This window comes from Eucyclogobius newberryi, unplaced genomic scaffold, assembly GCF_026437365.1.
Source record: "Eucyclogobius newberryi isolate DKJ021-1_F unplaced genomic scaffold, fEucNew1.0.hap1 SCAF_347, whole genome shotgun sequence".
Lineage (NCBI taxonomy): Eukaryota > Metazoa > Chordata > Actinopteri > Gobiiformes > Gobiidae > Eucyclogobius > Eucyclogobius newberryi.
Window position 1 is genome coordinate 20,216 of NW_027315998.1, and position 19,039 is coordinate 39,254.

General features: G+C 44.2%; 3 protein-coding genes across 3 annotated transcripts in view; 2 read left to right on the plus strand and 1 right to left on the minus strand.

Annotated features, from left to right (window-relative positions):
• LOC140375893 (phagosome assembly factor 1-like) overlaps positions 1 to 15,372 on the plus strand; it is a 35,581-nt gene extending 20,209 nt beyond the window's left edge. Inside the window, exon 17 of the transcript XR_011929800.1 lies at positions 15,360 to 15,372. The gene's annotated coding sequence lies outside the window, so the exon portion shown is untranslated. The remainder of the gene's footprint in view (positions 1 to 15,359) is intronic.
• Positions 177 to 2,723, plus strand: LOC140375895 (N-lysine methyltransferase setd6-like). The gene is made up of 9 exons (XM_072461941.1): positions 177 to 269; positions 662 to 739; positions 815 to 959; positions 1,036 to 1,177; positions 1,365 to 1,559; positions 1,629 to 1,764; positions 1,848 to 2,025; positions 2,108 to 2,241; positions 2,314 to 2,723. The coding sequence occupies exons 1-9, from the start codon at positions 243 to 245 to the stop codon at positions 2,650 to 2,652; spliced, it is 1,374 nt and encodes a 457-aa protein (XP_072318042.1). The 5' UTR covers positions 177 to 242; the 3' UTR covers positions 2,653 to 2,723.
• On the minus strand, positions 5,552 to 16,857 carry LOC140375891 (CCR4-NOT transcription complex subunit 1-like). Its single transcript, XM_072461936.1, has 27 exons — positions 16,687 to 16,857; positions 16,471 to 16,611; positions 16,214 to 16,393; positions 16,020 to 16,136; positions 15,843 to 15,953; positions 15,431 to 15,508; positions 15,182 to 15,359; positions 14,951 to 15,102; positions 14,577 to 14,873; positions 14,361 to 14,501; positions 14,140 to 14,244; positions 13,944 to 14,063; positions 13,071 to 13,265; positions 12,847 to 12,989; positions 12,666 to 12,774; positions 12,419 to 12,588; positions 12,119 to 12,350; positions 11,778 to 12,026; positions 11,548 to 11,711; positions 11,362 to 11,479; positions 11,192 to 11,293; positions 10,932 to 11,105; positions 10,708 to 10,857; positions 7,966 to 8,131; positions 6,235 to 6,367; positions 6,033 to 6,167; positions 5,552 to 5,956 (listed from the first exon to the last, which is right to left on the minus strand). The coding sequence occupies exons 1-27, from the start codon at positions 16,843 to 16,845 to the stop codon at positions 5,878 to 5,880; spliced, it is 4,098 nt and encodes a 1,365-aa protein (XP_072318037.1). The 5' UTR covers positions 16,846 to 16,857; the 3' UTR covers positions 5,552 to 5,877.
• Between the last annotated feature and the right edge of the window lie 2,182 nt (positions 16,858 to 19,039).

Consider the following 19,039-nt stretch of genomic DNA (forward strand, 5'->3'; position numbering starts at 1 on the left):
CGGCTCCACACACGTGCACCACCTCTGGGTACGTGGGGGGGTAATTGCATGGAAGTATAATGATAACTTAATCATCGTATACTTTGAATATAGAATGTAGATCCACAGGAGCAGTTCATGATGCGTACGATAGAGGGCAGCCTCGCCACGATCAACGCACCACAGAAGAAGAAAAAGTGGAGTTCCGCATGTTCTAAAACAACGAGGCTGGTACAAATTTATTATTGGAAATAAATGATACCATGGCAACGGAAACGAAACGAGCGAAGGTACTTTTAAAACATGTTTGAAAGTGGACAATGTTTATGAGGGATCCATGTTGTAGATGTGAGCCGCACGTGTATGACATGATGATATTCACAAACTAAGGCTCTGCTAAGACATGTATATTTGTTCTACACAAATATTGTTTTTTTTAATGTTATAGACATTGTCATTCCTCCATTATCCTCCATTATTCATATTATTATGAGTTTTGCAAGGTGACTATTGGTTTTGTATTAGTCTTATAATGTTTTATCCCAGTTATTGAGAATTATTTTATTTCAACTACGTCTATATTTGTATTATTATTATTGCTACTTACTAGATTATTATTATTATTACTATTATTATTATTAGAGTAATTTTCGTTTGACCTTTTTTGTGTGGTTATTGACAGGTTGTTGAAGACAGAGAAGTTAGTCTGGACAGGTTTCTCGCATGGTGTGACCAGAGTGGTTTGAAGCTCAGTGAGAAGGTAACGGTCATTTCAGCTCTGAAGCCGCTGCATTTGATCTTTCTGAGTCCAGTCTTTGGTTCATTTCCTCTTCAGGTTTGTGTGTGCCACAAGGGCACTGTGGCCGAGTATGGGATGCTGGCCAAAGAAGACATTGAGGAGGGAGAGGTGTTGTTTACCGTGCCCAGAGAAGCTATTCTTCACCGGGGGTCATCAAAGGTCTCTGGTGTGCTGGACAAAGGTAGTTTTACCGAAGACTTTAGACATAAGGAAATGTGGTAGGAGTCTTAATTTTGTCTTTTATTTTTTAATTCCAGAAAAAAATAGCTTGGAAAGTGCCTCGAGCTGGGTCCCTCTGCTTCTGGCTTTGCTGCACGAGTGTACTTCGTCACAGTCGTATTGGAGCCCGTACCTCTCTCTGTGGAATGACTTTAGAAAACTGGATCACCCCATGTTTTGGTAGGCTGCTGTTTCTGCACGTTTTTCAGTTCTCAGAAGAAAAAAAAACACTTTCTAACAGGGCTGTTTAATTGAGTCAATCACAGATGGCACGTCAGGCCTTTGGAGTATGATGATGATAAGATGATGTAGTTTTTTTGTCCAGCCCTGCTTTCTAATACATTTTTTATGTTTTTGCTTTTGGCAGGTCCAAAGAGGAGAGGGATACACTCTTAAAGGGAACAGGAATCCCTGAAGCTGTGAACATGGATTTAGATAAAATTCATAAAGAATATTCAAATGTTGTTCTCCCGTTGATCACAAAATACTCTCAATACTGGGCCCCTGACGTACACACCGTTGACCGCTACACAAATCTGGTGGCCTTTGTCATGGCATACAGGTTAGAGGCATAAACACCCATTTGGACTTCAGGTTGTATCTTGTTTATTACTCTGCTTGCTCATTGTAGTTTCCAAGAACCCAATGAAGAAGATGACGACGAAGATGATGAAGAAGATAAAACTCCAAATCCTCCCATGATGGTACCTATGGCTGATATGTTAAATCACGTGGCAAAGCACAATGCGAATCTGGAATTCACACCAGTAAGAAATCCCTCCTCACATCTTCACATTACATCACAAAGTTATTCCTTTGCTACAGGCCCTTTGTTGCACTCTTTTTCCAGGGGAGTTTAAAGATGGTTTGCGTACGACCCATTTGTAAAGGTGAAGAGGTTTTTAACACGTATGGGCAGATGGCAAACTGGCAACTACTGCACATGTATGGATTCACAGAGCCTTTTCCAAGCAACAGCAATGACACTGTGGACATCACTGTCAGAAACTTCTACACAGCTGCAAAAGGTGAAAAAGAAAAGCAATTGTCATGGCATTGCCCCCCTGATGTTTTAAGCAAACTGTTAAAAGTTCTACTTAAATTGTCCAGATATTAAATTTGATTTTGAGCCATCACTTTTGGATGAGAAGTGGAGAATGCTGAATCAAATGGAAAGGAATGATGTCATCATATTTGGAAACCAGGGATGTCTCACAGACGCCACACTTAATACCATTTTGAAGGTGAGAACTGATCTGGTTTGATAAGTTGGCACATTGTGTCTGAAGAAACACTTACTCTAGCTGTGTCCTCAGGTGTTTTGCATGTCACAAGAGGAGTTCTTGGATTTTAAAGAAAATGAAGGATGGGAAGATGACGATGACGATGAAGATGAGATTTCTTTGGCTTTTTCTAATGAGGGACTACAGAAGTTAAAGACCGTATGGAAAAAGCTTATTCATGGAGCAACCAGACTGACATTATGCTGTTTTACAGAGAGCAATGGGGTGGTGGGGAGAAAAGAGGACCCTGATAAGATGTTGATGGAGGACAAAGAAGCCTTTGCAAAGTTGAGCAGCAGGCGGCAGAGGGCTTTACATGTGCGATACGGACAGAAGAGCATTCTGTATAACCTCTTGGAACTAACCAAATGATAAATTAACATTGTCAAAAACGCCTCTATTTTTTTAAAAAACCTTTTTTGCCACTATAACGATAAAATGTCTTTTGTTTCTTGCACAAAAATAAGCTCAAACATGGGTCTCATGCTACTGTTTGGAATGTTGAAAATACAGTATTTCAAATGAATAAAACGAATATATATATATATTTTCACCTCATGGCTCTGTAACAACTCAATCTCTTTTGTTTGCAATTCATTTATATTTACAAAACATAAAACACAAATTTTGGCCTTCCAAAACTGAGTCAATGCAATACTCTGTAGTGAAAGCAGCCTTTGGATTGAATGATTCTCAACCTTTAAGTACCACATGCCCCAGAGAACATGTTGTATTCAAATACTATTAAGTGCTCGACCCGAAGATTGCCCTTTACCCCAGGTTTGGAAACACTGGCCATGTAACTTTGGTTTCCCATCTTTGGCTGACGAAAACTATTATTTTGATGTAAAATGCCATTAGCCTTCTGTAATATTGTTAATGGTTTAACACAAATATTCACAATTCCAAACTAAAGAAAGATGGGCTGCCATAAACCGCCACATGGGAGGACCTATAGTCACGCCTCTAATGTAAACATTTAATGGTAATGCTATTAACCACAGCACCAGCAGCAAAGCACCCCATTGGAAGGTTTCAATGCTGGCCAAAGGTATATTTTACCAGAAAACCGGTAAACTCACCAACTGATTGGAAGCACGGTAAATCACCAACTACCTACAAATCCAAATAAAATTACATATGGTCAAAGTTTACCTGGCACATGTACGTTTTTGTTACTGTTATTACCATCTTTCAGTATATTTTATCTTTTCATACCCAACTAAAATACCTGCATTTATGACATTTTAAAAACTTGCACCTGAAATTGTATTATTCATACATGTGTAAAATGATCAATGACAAGACAACCATCCTTAACTAGTTCAGTCTGCCACACAGGACATTAAAGACCTCAGGTTCCACGTTCGGCTGTTACGTCTGTAGCTTATAATATTCAAACTTTACCACATTCAAATAATTCAACTGCAAGTCAAGAGTTATAAATCATGAGGATAAACACAGCCAAGTGTGTCATTCCAGTGTAATGCAATAGTTTTGTTAAAAAATAAAACATTTGTAAAACCAATGCAACAACAATGTACTCCTCAGCATATCATAAACTACATAATAGTTCTACGCACAAAAGTAAATTCCATATTCTAACTGTGGCCCCAGGAATGAGGAAAACGTGCAGCTCGGGGGGAATTCTGGAGATTCTGAGCGAAACATGAGACATGGCTTCCATCTGCAGGTTAATGGTCCCATAACATGCAAAATCGACTTTTCAGAGCTTTTAACCTTCTTACATTGCTATTTGTGCTTCATATATGTACCCAGAGTGTTTTTTTGATTGATTCCCGCAGTGTTTAGCTATATTACAGACTGTCTCCTTTCCTCCAATCTCCAAACTGACGGGGGGTGTCTACAAGACCGCGTCATACCCACAGGCACGCGTCATCATCTATCATATATCATCATATATATATAGATATATCTGTTCTGCGCACGCTGTAGAATAAACACCAGATTTATTTAGTCTCAAAGTAATGTTGATCTGAAGTTCTATCGTTTCTCACTCACTTGTGCGGCAGGAGCGGCGCAGCGCGGAGCAGACAGCTGTGGGGCTACGTCACGGGTGGGCGGGGCACACGCGCTCTGAGACTACATCACGGGTTGGGCGGGGGAGCCAGATCGCTCTTCGCAAGGGTGGGGGCGAATATCAAACCAAGCCGTCTGCATTTCCGGGTTGGTGAGGGGGTCCAAGGTCTGGGTGATATTTCTTAACTATTATGTTAAGGGTGTTGCACAACCCTTATTATTATCAATTATACACTTAGGATAGACTACGAAACGTGAAAAAAAGCATGTTATGGCACCTTTAAGACTCTGGCGTCACAAGTTCAGTTGTGATAGTTTTTAAACGTTAACACTTATTCATCAAAATGAACTGAATTGCATTACACTTGTACTTCCAGATGAGTCATAAGAGTTACTGCAAAACACAATGCAGTTTGATTGCTTTATTTCCTGTATGTACGCATACTGCAATTAAAGGCGTTATGGACAATCGGCGATTTGAGAACTGAGACAGAAGTGCGCATGCGCACTACCCAGTGCGGACTGATACAACACACACGTGCGTTTGTTTATTAGCGCGACGGATCGCATCTCATCTCTCGTCTCCCGTAGATTTCAGTCTCTTCTGAGTCAGCTCGAACTGTGTTTCTCCGTCCTCATTTTGTCCCGTACACTGAGGGAACTATATTATGATAGATCCATGCGCTTGAACACGCGGAAACGTGCTGCCCTGCTGGGGACGAGCTGCACGAGGCTGCAGGTGAGCGGTAGGTGCGTCCACGCCACGAGGAAATAAGACTCGAGAAAAATCATCCATTGCGCCTTTAAGTAGCAAGAACTAAAGGCAAACTAGAAAGGACTACAAAATACAACACATGGACCAATACATTTACAAAACATTCAAAATGTTACAAAATGGGCTGTATTGGTCAAGATATGATGCCACCATTTTGCACAAACTTTTGCACAATTTTACAATGCCAGGGAAGAGACGGTTAGAGCCGTTTTCAAAGGCCATCCCAGCAGTAAATGCTTCACCGACACATGACACACCTGGAATAGTCCCCACCCTCTTAGGAGACTAGCACATCTTCCTGTTTCAATCAGGGATAAAAAAAAAGATTTAAATAAAAAGTAGCAGGCAGCTTTTTAAACTTCAATCATCTACTGTTCAGCCTCTGAATGCAAACAAAAAGTCAGAAGATCTTTGTGGGAGGGGAGCAAACCAAGGACTTTGGTAGTGAATGTCAGGTTGCATGTAGTCAACGTGTTTAATGGTCTCCACAGATCTACTCTCCAGTTCTCCCTTTTTCCAATATTTACATCAAAGCATCAAAAGTATATTAAACACCATGTCCAAATGTGCTACATGTCAAGCAGCCCCAGAATACACGAGGAAAAAAAACAAAACAAAAAACTTCAGATCGGCACGCAGTAGTCCTCTCATCCCCGTTTGAATGACTGGTGAGCAGTTTATCCAATGCCAACAGTAAAGAGGCAGGTGTGTACGTGTGTGGTAAGGAATAGGCCAAGGCTGCTGCATCTCTCCCGAGGGCTACAGTCGGGCTGGGGCGAAGGCTAGCTGGCACCAGTTCCCTCCATCACTTGCTGAGCCTGCTTCTGTCCCATGCAGCACTGGGCTACTGACTGGAACAGCCTGAAAGATCCAGACAGTGTTTTAGGAGATGTTCATTTATTTCAGTCAATAATCTTTGTGCGGTTGAAGCACATACTTTTCAATCTCAGGGGCACAGTGCACAAAGTCGTGGCTCCAGAACTTGAAGGCAGGGTTCTTGATCAGTTCAATGAAGGTGATGAGAAGACCCCATGGATGGGGTCTGTTCACAATCAGCCTCTCAAGCAGAACCCTAGGAACAAAATCACATTGTTCAACAAATGCTTTTTATACCAACAAAGCGCGAAAGAGTGTCGCACCTGGTAATTTGCTCCTGAATTGCTTCGGTATTTGCTTCAGCGAAGAGATAAAGCATGGTGCAGCTGAAATAGTGAGTGTGGCTGTTGGGGTAGCGCAGCTGATTAGCAATTGCATTCAGGAACAAGTATCGGCCTGCAAAAAAGAGAAAGGTTCTGGTTAAAAGGTGGTGTTTTACTAACAATCCAAACTACAATTATATGTAAAAGATGGGATTTGTTTAAATTGTTTTATTGTGAAAATGACCCTCTCCTTGAACCGACACTTAACGTGGTGGAGGGGTTTGAGCGCCCGAATGATCCCAGGAGCTATGTTGTCGGGGGCTTCAAGCCCAAGGTAGGGTCTCCCAAGGCAAATAGGTCCTAGGTGACGGGTCAGACAAAGATCGGTTCAGAAGCCCTTTATGATGACAACAAGAACAAGGCCGTTTACGTCGCCCGGATCGGCGTCACCGGGGCCCCATCCTGGAGCCAGGCCTCCCCGGTAAGGTCTATTCCAGGTACTGGAGAGGAGACCGATAGTCGAACCTCGGATTCAGGAGGAGCAGAGTGGTTTTCGTCCCGGTCGTGGAACACTGGACCAGCTCTATACTCTCCATCGGGTGCTCCAGGGTTCATGGGAGTTTGCACAGTCCACATCTGCTTTGTGGATCTGGAGAAAGGTTTCGACCGTGTCCCTCGGAGTGGCCTTTGGTGCTCCGGGAGTACGGGGTCTGGAGCCCTTTGCTCAGGGCTGTCTGGTTCCCGTATGACCGGAGCAGGAGCTGTGTTCACTCCAGTAAGTCAGACCTGTTCCCAGTGCATGTTGGACTCCGCCAGGGCTGCCCTTTGTCACCGGTTCTGTTCATAGTTTTTATGGACAGAATTTCTAGGCACAGTCAGGGGTCAGAGGGTGTGGTCAGGGGTCGGAGGGGTCCGGTTTGGGGACCACAGGATCTCATCTCTGCTGTTTGCAGACGATGTTGTCCTGATGGCTCCATCAAACCCGGACCTGCAACATGCACTGGGACGGTTTGCAGCCGAGTGTGAAGCGGCTGGGATGAGAATCAGCACCTCCAAATCCGAGGCCATGGTTCTCAACCGGAAAAAGGTGGCTTGCCCTCTCCAGGTGGGTGGGGAGTCCTTGCCCCAAGTGGAGGAGTTCAAGTATCTTGGGGCCTTGTTCACGAGTGAGTGGGGGAAGGATGGAGCATGAGATTGACAAGCGGATCGATCGGACTGTTGTGGTAAAGAAGGAGTCGAAAGGCAAAGCTCTTGATTTACCGGTCGGTCTACGTTCCTACTCTCACCTATGGTCATGAGCTTTGGGTATTGACCGAAAGGACAAGATCTCGGGTACAAAAAATTTGTTTCCTCCGCCGGGTGGCTGGGTGCTCCCTTAGAGATAGGGTGAGGAGCTCGGCCACACGGGGGGAGCTCGGAGTAGAGCCGCTCCTCCACGTGGTGAGGTGGCTCGGGCATCTGTTCCGGATGCCTCTTGGGCACCTCCCTGGGGAGGTGTTCCGGCCATGTCCCACCGGGAAGAGGCCCCTGGGAAGACCCAGGACACGCTGGAGAGACTGTCTCTCGGCTGGCCTGGGAACGCCTCTGGATCCCCCCGGAGGAGTTGGAGGAAGTGTCTGGGGAGAGGGAAGTCAGGGAGTCCCTGGTTAGACTGCTGCCCCCGCGACCCGGCCCCGGATAAAGCGGTAGAAGATGGATGGATGGATGGATGTGCAAATGATGCCATCTCACCCTCTGTATCCAGGTCCACAGCCAGGTTCTGAAAGATGTCCATGTGTGCAGAGTGAGTGATGTTGCTCATGGAGGCTGTGAGGTTGTTGTGGATGTGAGTGCCCACATACAACACCAACGCATTGATCAACTGGATGTTGTAGCGGTTTCCCGGCTCATTGGACACCTGGAAAATAAAAAGCAAGGGATACTTCATTATCCCTACAAGGTAAAGCGTCTATGTTTCTGTAACATATGATTTTATTTAACATTAATTTCTGTTTGATTTACTTGGGGAATTTATATTTGATCATAGTGTGTTGCACTTATTTTATTTTGGGAACATTAATGCTGTATATTGTTTCAGTACAACCCTTTTTGTTGACGCACAGGAAGTCAATTGAGTTGAAAGCACGTGAAAAAAAGAGACGGCTGCTCAAACACTGTCCTGCCGTGTTGGTCTATTTTAGCATAGGAAAATAACAGAAAACCCACAACATTATAAACTCAACTGTAACCCGCAATACCCACTGCCTCAGAGACTGGTGAGCCACAAGAAATAAGGGTTACATTTCCAAGGCCCAGGCCCATCCCTGGCTCTGGCCCCGGGAGTCGAACCCATGACCTTCTTGCTTCTTACTGTTACTGCACGTTTTTTTTAGATGCGTGAGGAAAATATATCCATCAACTGGATCCATAAATGTGGCAGGGCAAGCTAACTCTGTCATGTGACTATAAAGGTCAGAGGTCAACAGTTTCGCTTCCTCTTCCTGAGCAGGCCTGAGCACATGGCGGTGTCTGGGTCTTAACAGTCCAGTGTTTTTAAAGGCTCAGTGCTGGTTGCCATTTTCTATAGCTTATTTTAAAACTTTTTAGTCTGTATTTAATAGTCCTGTAATTGGTGCAGGTCCTGAGGTTGCTGGGGAGGATTGGGGCTCACTTTTGTGGGTGATTTTTATTTATAGTTATTGGTGATGGTGGCACTTGTTGTTGGGTGTTTCCTGTTATGGAAATGGATTTGTTTGCTTTAATCTTGTTTGTTTGTCACTCGTAGCATGCCTCTCCCTCCCCAGCTTAGAGTGGAACTTCACCAATTCATTAACCAAAGACATACATCATTGTGTGCTTATGCTGTTCACTGTACATGCTGTTTATCTTGTTGACAACAACTGTGTAAAGTTTCAGATCTCTAGGAACAGGCATTTTGGTGCTGTTGACCTTTTTGTATCAAAAAGTATATTCGGAACAAGTGATCCAAATATGTGCCAACATATGCCAAACTGTTTTATTACAATTTTAGCTCCTCTATGATCATAAAACATACATTTTGAGGGTTTGTAGGCCACTAATACCTATTGTAACTGCTAAAAACAATGTATGTGAAAATGTGTAAATATGAGTTTACTCATGAATTTCCCATATAGAGGTAAAAAAAAATTATAATAATATTTTTATTTTATTTTTGTATTGGTATAATAATACATATATCTAACAAAAAGCGCGTTCAAAAGGCTAATAAAATCAGAAAACATGATCTGTAAAATCTAGTCGCCTCCTGCTGAAAAATCTAGGCTCTTGACTGTCTTTACGCATCTGAATAGAGACGATTCTGTGTGAAGAAGCCCTAAGTCCCACCCAGCGTTCGAAAGCTATGCTTATTGGCTAGAATACTATGTCAATCATAGTCTTCTACGTCCCCGCATGCTAGCGCTATCTCGATGTCAACAGAGAAACCGCATGCGTCGGAAGCGGCACATTTTTTTTTTGCGGAGGCTGTAAAAAACAATCCCGTGGACAGAACAATTCGTGGATGGTCTCATTCTGTAGCTAACAGTCTGAAGAAAAGATCGATGCCAAACACCATCTTATAAGTCAAACAGGTCATTTGTTATGGATAGAGAAATGCGCCGGACGAGCGTTTATCGTGAATATTTTCACAGAAGAAAACTTTGTTTACTTGACAATATCTCGAAATCGGATAGCTTCAGGAAAAATACAAGTGGATATTGTTTTTCTATGGATTTGAAGTGTATTAAAGTTAGGCCCATGCAAGGTTAGGCCTCATTCTGAGGCTGGTTTTGGGAATGTGTGTATCTAAACAGGATGTACCTTCCCAGAGCTGCAGGTACCAGTCTCCGTTGATTCTTGGATGTCTCCGTTTCTACAGAGGAGGGCTTTTCGGTCCTCATTCTACCCAAATATGGATATTCTTTACATCTGCACGTCCATTGGTTGAAAATGTTCCATATGTGATATCATAGCTGTCAAGATATGATATAGAGGGCTTTGTGCAAGGATACTGTAAAGAGCGACCACGAGAAAGAAACGGGGTTCTTCTGATCATCTGGAGACCTGGGGCTGTTCTTCTGTCCTGTATTTGACACTGCCATTTCTGTATTAAACTAATTTTGAATGCGGTACAGAGCTTTGTTAACGTGGGTCCTTTCTTTGCACATGACGGCCTCACGGGAGCATCGATCGAGTCACCATAGATTCTTTGGACAGACTGAGTACAAGAATGTACAGATTGAAAGCCGATTTGTCCGTCATAAACAGCAAACAGGTAGGACATGCGTTTGTAAAAGTTGAGACTTTCTCACAAACTATTGGCAATTGCTTATTGGGGCATATTATTCACTGTAAATCAATGACATTCGTTTTGTTGAGAAAATAAAAGTTTAAAATGATGTATAACTTGCTGGTATTGACCACAAAAATAAAAGTGATGATGGCGGGCGGGTGGATGTAAACAACTTAACTAACCTGCAGGTTGCTGCGCAGCTCAGACAAGAAAGTGACTGGTGAGCGTGTTTTCAAATACGAATCCAAATCCTTCTTGAACTGCGAAGGCATGACGCCTGTGAAGTTGGTGAGGATTCGAGGAGCAATATTGATCTCACTCAGCATATCCACCTGCCACAGAAAAGTACAGTTTAGTTTACTTCTTACTAGACCAAAAAAGGGCGATCTGAAGAGTGTGTACTGACCTTGAGATTGGGTGTGAAAGGATCAGGGAGCCTCATGTTGCGTGGAAAGGCACTGAGTATGAGGTTGCGGAGTTGAATGCAGTTGGGTGGGATGACATCACAGAAGCCATAATGGTAGTCGCACAGAAACTCTGGGAAGTCATGCAGCAGGACCAGAAGGACTCGAAGGGTTCCCTAAACAAGACAATTGTACATCATCATGATTTGAACAATAGCGCTGAATGCTATTAGAGCACCAGTGTCTTTAAAGCCCAACACACCTTGTACAGGATTTGCATAGGTTTGTTGAGCTCAACATTTCTCAAGAATGGGGCCAAATACTTGAAGAGATCAATCAGCAACTGTGCATACATCGGCCAGCCCTGCAACACACACAAAGCAAATGTTAAAATGAGCTGAGGAGAGCGATGCATTGCACAGTTTGACATACCTTCTGCTGTGGTGTATGCGCAAGCATCCGTGCAATAAAAATGCGATGGGAGATGAGTTCCAGCCAGGCATACACAAAGCCTGGAGCTTTGGTAGGTCTCAAGATGTGGAAAGTATTGCTGCAAAGAACAGTGAACATTAGTGGAAATCTAACACAGTAGCCCAGCAGACGCCAAAGAATACTTACCAGAAGGCAGTCAGTGTTTGAAAGTTGATGGTCTCTAACACATGTTCAGGAGCATTGAGCTCCAGCAGCAGCATGATGAAAATGCGGTGGTATGGCAGCTGCTGGAATTCAGTCTGACGCACATCATGGTCCTGGATCAACACTCCAACGACAATTCCTAGCACCTGGAGACATAATAAGCAGTTAGTGCATGTCTTTTTCCCAGTTACCCTTTAATTCCATTTCCATACCTTGTTGAGGAGTTTGATTTTAGTAACGGTGTTTGTTGCTTCTCCAGAGTGTTTGACCAGAAGAGCTATGAGCCGCACAAATGCATCCAGGTTATGGTAACACTTTGCACGGATGATTGCTGCACTGGCTGCTGGGTTGTGCTGCTGTTCAGCCTGTGCCCGGTAGCTTATCTCAACACACATTTCGGTACACAGCCGGAAGAACCTTGTGATCAAGTCATCAGTCTTCAGGATACCCTGCTGGTGCATCTGTAAAAAGACAAATGCTTACTAAAGTTTTCACTATTCAGCTTCTATTAAAAAAAAATAATAAATAAATAAAAAAGGGTTAGATTAGCTACCTGGCCAACAAATGCAGAAAAGGCTTTGGTACTGTCCCGCCCAGCAGCAGCTGAGTGGTACAAATTAACCCACTCTCTCAGTAGGTACTCTGCTTTCTCCCTCAGGCCTGGGGGATCATCGTACTCTGAAGCCTGGGAAATCCCAGAGTGCATCATGAAGTTTGGTCCACCGTGGGCTCGATCAATCATTGCTTCATAGTTAGATCGAACGACATCCATCAGCTGTGGAAGTCTGACAAAGAAAATATGATTATAATAGATAAGACGTTTGCTAAACCCCCCAAAAAAGTCACTCTTTACCCTTCAGGTGCATTGGCCCGTGAGTGCGCACAAATCCTCATTAAAGACTCGATGGTGTGGAAGAGGTCAGCCTCTGTGACATGGCTCACACTACGTTCATCTACCAGCAGCAGCTTCACCAACTGCATTGCAAAAGCAACTGCCATGTAGTGCATTCCATTCTCCATTGACTGAAAAAGGGGCATTTGTCAATATTTGGTGATAAACAACAAAGGAAAAAGGGTGATAGATGAAAAAGAGATGGCACCTGTGCCAGATGTAAGTCATACTGTTGCATATTCACAAGATGGTTTCTTATCAGAAGTTCAACTGCTTCTACATTGTACTTGTACTCATCTCTGCATTCAATAAGACACCTGTGAACAGAAGCCAGACAGGTTTAAAGGCTTCATATAAGGGAGTGGCATAAAGCACTGAGCCTTTGTTACCTGGTGATCTGCTTGTTGCACCACTGTGGTCCATAAGCACGTCCGTCCTGCAGGGCCTTAAGCACGAGCAGGTGGCACTCTCTGTAGCGCAGCAATAAATCAGCGTCTGCACCACTGGTAGCGTCTAAAAGTCCCTCCACAGCCTGCAGCATGGAATTGGATAAGTCCCAATGCTTCACATGATAAATTGTTTATGATCTTTACAGAAAAAGTCAAAGGTATACCTTCTGAAGGAGGCCAAGTGCAGCAATGCCATCTCTTGAGTTTCTTGCCAACGCTACAGCCTCAAGCAAGCTGCGCAGTGCCTGAGTTAATGGGTTCATAGCGAGTGCTGGAGGGATGGCATGAAGATGCTGCTCCAAATCTGCCATGCACTTATCATAGATTTGAGCAACATCGTCTGTAGCCCATGCCTGTTGCTGAAAAAAACAAAAAACACACAAACTTTATAATGCAGTATAAAAGGTACAGCGATGCAAATACTATGGAGGTATTCTATTCGTCGCTTAACAAGTCCAGGCTTATCCCAAAATCCAGCTTAGAATAGAAGAGCTGGAGGATTCTGTGCATGTTTTGGTTTGATGGAGGAAACTAGTGCATGAGGCACGCTTTTGAGTGAAATGATTAGAGGATACATACTAAGGTGAATATATCAGCATCACTAATAGTGCTTATTGGAGATTGTTAAATTGAAAGATTTTTTTTAGATTCACACCAACAAAATTGTGTTTTTTTAAAAGTATTTGTGTAACATATTGTTCTCAAATTTACATAAGAATCTTAAAAAATATATCCTGCTCCTATGTGTGTCACCATTTAAAGATCTGAGAATGAAGTATATAGAGTGTAGGGGAAATGGGAGGCATTTTTGGAGAGGAATGCAGTAGAATAAAGATGACTGCATGAATCACTCTAAATACAACTTTGAGTGGGTTAATACTGCTTAAACCATGAACACCCCAAAACAGTGCCAATTCTGATTAGACACTTGGTGTAATTGAATTAGGCATTTGAAAGCCCAGTTTGTTGGAAAAAAATCTTGCTTAGAAAGGAATATCCCCTATGTAGAGTATGAACTAGAATAATTAAACACAAACCTTCATTGGCTGAGCCAAGAAGCCAGTGGGCTGAGAGAGATCATTACTGGGTAAGAAACCTGGAACATTCCTGGCAAACTCTTCATAAACAGCCAGTTGTTTGGGATCCACTCCACCAACCTACATAAGACAAAGTTCTGTTTATTTATCAAATTACTTGCAATCACGATGAAATAATGGTGTGATAACTAACTACCTTGAGTCTGATCTGTTCAGGCATGCGTTCAGCCTGGTAGGTTAAAACAACAGGATCACAGTAGCGCCGCCCTTCTTGGCGCGCATGTTTCCTTAGCTCAAACTCCTGAAAAGCCGCCACAAATGTTAGCGTTGCTTACAACCGTAGAAATGTTTGGGTACAAGTAAAAAGTTTGGATGCAATTCTACGTTCAAGAAGTGATGTTTTCATTTATTTCCTACCGTGGCTAGTCTCTTGTCCATCTCAGGGCCAGCTTTTTCCACAGCGGTTTTTTGAATGAAGCAACATGCTAGTTCACAGTTGTCCTGAGCAATCCTTGCAGCAGCTTCTTCCATCATTTCTCTCTGTTGAGGGGTTGGTGCCTGAAAAATAGAGACTTAATGATAAGTAGCAGTCTTTAGTGTAGTCCTGCTTTTTGCAGATTTTTTTCTACTTGCCCTGAGTCCAGCAGCAAAGTTGTTCTTTAGGTTGGTTGCAATGCTCATGAGCAAAGGCTCACGGCAGGTTATCATGGCCATGCCTGCAGTCAGGTTTCTCATCATGTGGTGAGCGGCTACACGCATGCGGGACTCCTCAGAATCCAAGGCAAAATCCTTCCTGATGATCTGCTCACAGGTTGTCATGGCTATTTTGATGGACCTATCAACCACGGGATGAACCAACTCCTGGACAGCGCGTTCGACTGACTGACGAACACACTGCTTGAGCTGAGGGTGGGCTTGTAAGAGGGGAATCTGGACATGTATAACAACAATAAATACATCAATACTTTAATGCCATGCATTAACATATTAGGAGGTATTCCACTTACATTGGCATTTATGTTTATGTGTGGGGACAAGCCAGCCAAAGCATACACATTGATGTCATGGTAACTGAACTGCGGTGTTGGAGGCCCCGTGGTTGTGCAGGGTGTGGTGGTGGCAGCTGGGGTTGAGGGTGGCGCAAATGGAACAAAGTCCCCTGTGGATCACAAAATTTGATACAATTATTAGGACTAGTTTACTAGTTTTTACCAATAAAAACATTCTAGTTGACTCACCTGTGCTTGATACAGGGAGCAGCTCCTCTGGAGGTTTTGCCTCCTTCTTTGGTGCAAAAAGTTGTTCCTCCAAATTCTTTAGTTTGTCTTTTTCTTTCAGCAAGTTTCCTGGCTTTAGATCATTGATGTCTAATGACAGATTCTTACACAGAACTTCAATTTCAAATTTGAGGTTTAGCTGCAGATGAGAGGGAAAAAAGTGCTGACAAATCAACGCGAAACATGAAAACATTTCTAAAATAAACCAACCGTGTGATCATGTTCCTGGTGCAGCTCAGCAAGCACATTCATGATGGCCATGGTCCAGGGATTTTGGGGCCTAAAAACCTACAATACACAAACATTTACACTTGACATTTAGATGGTGCTTTTACTTAGTTGTTGTTGTTGTTGTTGTTTTATGGCGGTTGGCATCCAATTGTTGCATTACCGCCAGACTTTATTCCTCAGACTTTTCGTAGTCCTCAGACTGTCGTAGTCCGTAAAAGAACTCCTTCCATTGCTTTGGTGTTACAAAGCCCATGAGGTCATGATATGTCTTTGTGACTAGAATAGTTGTTGTTGTTGTTGTTTTATGGCGGTTGGCATCCGAGTGTTGCATTACCGCCAGACTTTATTCCTCAGACGTTTCGTAGTATTAAAATGTATTCATCCTGCTTACCATACTTCTAAGACTGGATTCCAAAACTTTAGCCACAAATGGAACCACATAAAGCAACTCCTGTTGGCCTTTCACATAGGCTTCCAGTAGAAGAGATTTTAGTTCCAAATCCTGGAGTGGAAGGAATATTTCAAGGGTGGAAACAACAGGGGGGAAAAGACAAAAAAAACTACTTACAGTATAGAGTATGGGTTTGTTTTTGGCCAACGTATTCATTCCTAGCCAGTGACCCAAGTTCTTGAGCAGTGAGCGGTCTGAAAAATTGGCCGCTGCCTTATCAGAAGTCAAAAGAACCTGACAAAAATAGAAAAAGTGATGATGTATGGCATTGCATGTTTTATAAGACGAATTACAGAAATGGCGATCTTTACCTTTATATTCCGATAGGTTTCAGTAAGAACCATCTTCACAAACTCTGGGTTCTTCAGTGTGTCAAGAAAGTTTGAGTAAAGGCTGTGAAAATTGGGCTCAATACTGACCCGCTTCATCACCAGATACTGTGAAACCCAGGGCATAACCTCTTCCTTTACCGTCTCCTTTAACTCCTCAACCTGAAATGCGCAGAATTGAAATAAGTCACTTCAGTGTTTATCGAGCAGAATTCCGTTTCCACATGTTTAGTGCTCACCTTTTGGGTCATGTTCGACTGTGAAAGGTTGTTGAAAATAAATGCAATCTTTTCCTGTACATTCTCTGGAGGTTCTACAATCCTTTCATTCTGGTCAGTGGCCACAAGGAGGGTGTCAATGTTTGTAGTGTTTATGGAGGGCTGAAAAGAAAAGAATACGCTATAAGCCAAGCAAGAACACATAGAACATGCATGTCAAGTGTGTGCAGAACTTACAGGAACATCTTTTTTGAGGTTGCTAGGCGTTGGTCTTGTGTTGGTTATGGTCTTGGCTACTGTGGTGGTAGTGGTGGTTGTAGTAACCAGTGTGCTAGTTTGGCCAGGTTGAGGAACTTTGGGGGCCCCATGTGGTTGGGGCTGAGTCTGCGCCTGCATCTGGGCGAGGGCCAAACTTCTTCTATGGTGTTTTATGGCGGCTGGTATCCAAGTGTTACATTACCGCCACCCACTGTAGCTGTACGTCTATTCTTTAGACTTCATTCTTCATACTTTCGACTTTATTCTTTCCACTTTAACTGCCAGAATGAGGTCTAAAGAATAAAGCTCATAGAATAAAGCGTAAGATGTACGGCGGAAGCACCAACTCCAAAGAAGAAGAAGGAGAAGAAGTACAGCGGAAGCACAAAAGAAGAATTGGATACCAACCGCCATAAAACACCAAAGAAGAAGAAGAAGAAACTAGCGGTAATAAACTCTGGCGGTAATGCAACAATTGGATGCAGATCGCCATAGAACAACAACAACAACAACAACAACAACAACAACACAACAACGAACAATACCTCGTGCACTTGGATGCCAACTGCCATAAAAAACTACAACGACAACAGTTTGGATATTACGGCAACATAGAGGAACGCCTCGGTCCGTATGACGGGGAAGAAGAAGAGGAAGCGTGACCTGGTCGGTGACGATATGAACAGCGGGGAGGACTCCCCTGGAGCCACTGATCCTGTGCAGCGTAGGGCGTCTTCTTGCTCGTCTATGGAGGGCTCTCTCAGTGAGGAGCAGGGCGGGGGGGTTGCAGATGTCGGGGATGTGAGTTCAGAGTGTAAGGTGTTCATAAAGCTCGCGCAGGATAATGCGTCCTTTAAGGGGTGGGATCCGATGGCGTTGACAAGGAGCCTGACTGTAGCTGTGGGAGTGGTCAAGCATGCGAGTGTCCTTAGGGATGGCTCGCTGCTGGTTGTGTGCAAGGACGTGGCTCAGCAAAGGAAGGCGATTGAAGCTAAGTGTCTGGGTGGGAAGGACATTCTTGTGTCTGATGCTGTAAGAGGCACGGTCAGGGGAGTTATAGTAGGCGTCCCTACGACGACATCTGTGGATGACATAAAGGAGAATTTGACTGGAGCTAAGGTGGTGGATGCTAGGCGGTTGAAGATGACCCGGGATGGGGTAAGGTGTGACAGCCTGTCGATAATGATTAGATTTGAAGGTGGGATCCTGCCTCGTGTGGTGTGCGTTGGGTACATGCGCTATGGCGTACGCCCATATGTTCTGCCGCCCCTGCGTTGCTTCAAGTGCCAGCGCTTTGGGCATATTGCAGCGGTCTGTAGAGGGAAGCAGAAGTGTGGTAAATGTGCAGGAGACCACGAGTATGGGAAGTGTGACGACGGAGCAAAACTCAAGTGCTGTAACTGTGGGGGAGAGCATAGCTCTGCCTACGGGGGATGCGTGTTCAGCAAGAGGGCTGCGGAGGTGCAAAAAGTTAGAGCCTCTCAAGGCATATCCTACGCGGATGCGGTCAAGAAGGTGTCTGGTAGTCAGGTGACGGTGGATGCAGTGGGGGCTGCCAGTGCTGCTGGTGTCCTAGGCGACAGGGGAGGGGGCAGCGTTGCCCGCAGCCAGGGGGAGGTCCCCACTGGGATGCCCGTGAGTGTGGCTTCCATGGGCAGAGGCCCTGTGGGTGCGGAGGATGTACTGGTTGTGAAGAGGAAAGATTTCTTCCTCTTTATAGTGGAAGTGATTAACTGTACTGGGCAAACCAAGAAGAGATCCGAAAAGACTAAGATCATCGCTAAGGCTGCAGGGAAGTACTTTGGAGCTGGGGGCCCCGAGTGGACGGAGATAGAGGATGCGCTGCGGGAGGGCGCCCTGCCCCATTCTGGCAGTGGGAGTGGGGGGGCTCCCGATGCGCCGTCAGGTTCCGGGGGCTCATAATGGCGGTGGTTGTCTTGCAATGGAATGCGCGTAGTCTTCGTGCTAATGGCCAGGAATTTAAGCATTTTGTCTCTACCTTGTTGAACAAGCCTCACGTTATGTGCGTGCAGGAGACTTGGTTACGACCTAGGTGGGGTTTTGGGATACAAGGGTATGTGTGTGTTAGGAATGATAGGGAGCAGGGTAGAGGCGGAGGTGTGGCTGTGTTTGTCCGAGATGACCTAAATTACGTTGTTGTCAGTGTGAGTAAAGCGCCGGAGGCCCTGGCGGTGAGGGTCTGGCTGGGTGGTGAAGCTGTTACTGTGGTTAACCTTTATAATCCGTGTGGTGAGTTAACGCTAGAGTCCTTACATAGTATCGGTAAGGATGTTCGGGGAAAGGCCGTGTGGTGTGGGGATTTTAATGCGCA

What these genes read in the sequence shown, in the direction of transcription:
- LOC140375895 (XM_072461941.1), top strand. Translation starts at nt 243, where the DNA reads ATGGCAACGGAAACGAAACGAGCGAAG. An exon ending in GCCTTTGTCATGGCATACAG is followed by an intron (nt 1,560 to 1,628) that starts GTTAGAGGCATA and finishes TGCTCATTGTAG; the next exon opens with TTTCCAAGAACCCAATGAAG. An exon ending in CTTCTACACAGCTGCAAAAG is followed by an intron (nt 2,026 to 2,107) that starts GTGAAAAAGAAA and finishes TAAATTGTCCAG; the next exon opens with ATATTAAATTTGATTTTGAG.
- LOC140375891 (XM_072461936.1), bottom strand. Translation starts at nt 16,845, where the DNA reads ATGCAGGCGCAGACTCAGCCCCAACCACATGGGGCCCCCAAAGTTCCT. An exon ending in AAACCTATCGGAATATAAAG is followed by an intron (nt 16,137 to 16,213) that starts GTAAAGATCGCC and finishes TATTTTTGTCAG; the next exon opens with GTTCTTTTGACTTCTGATAA. An exon ending in CGGGCCAATGCACCTGAAGG is followed by an intron (nt 12,351 to 12,418) that starts GTAAAGAGTGAC and finishes TTTCTTTGTCAG; the next exon opens with ACTTCCACAGCTGATGGATG.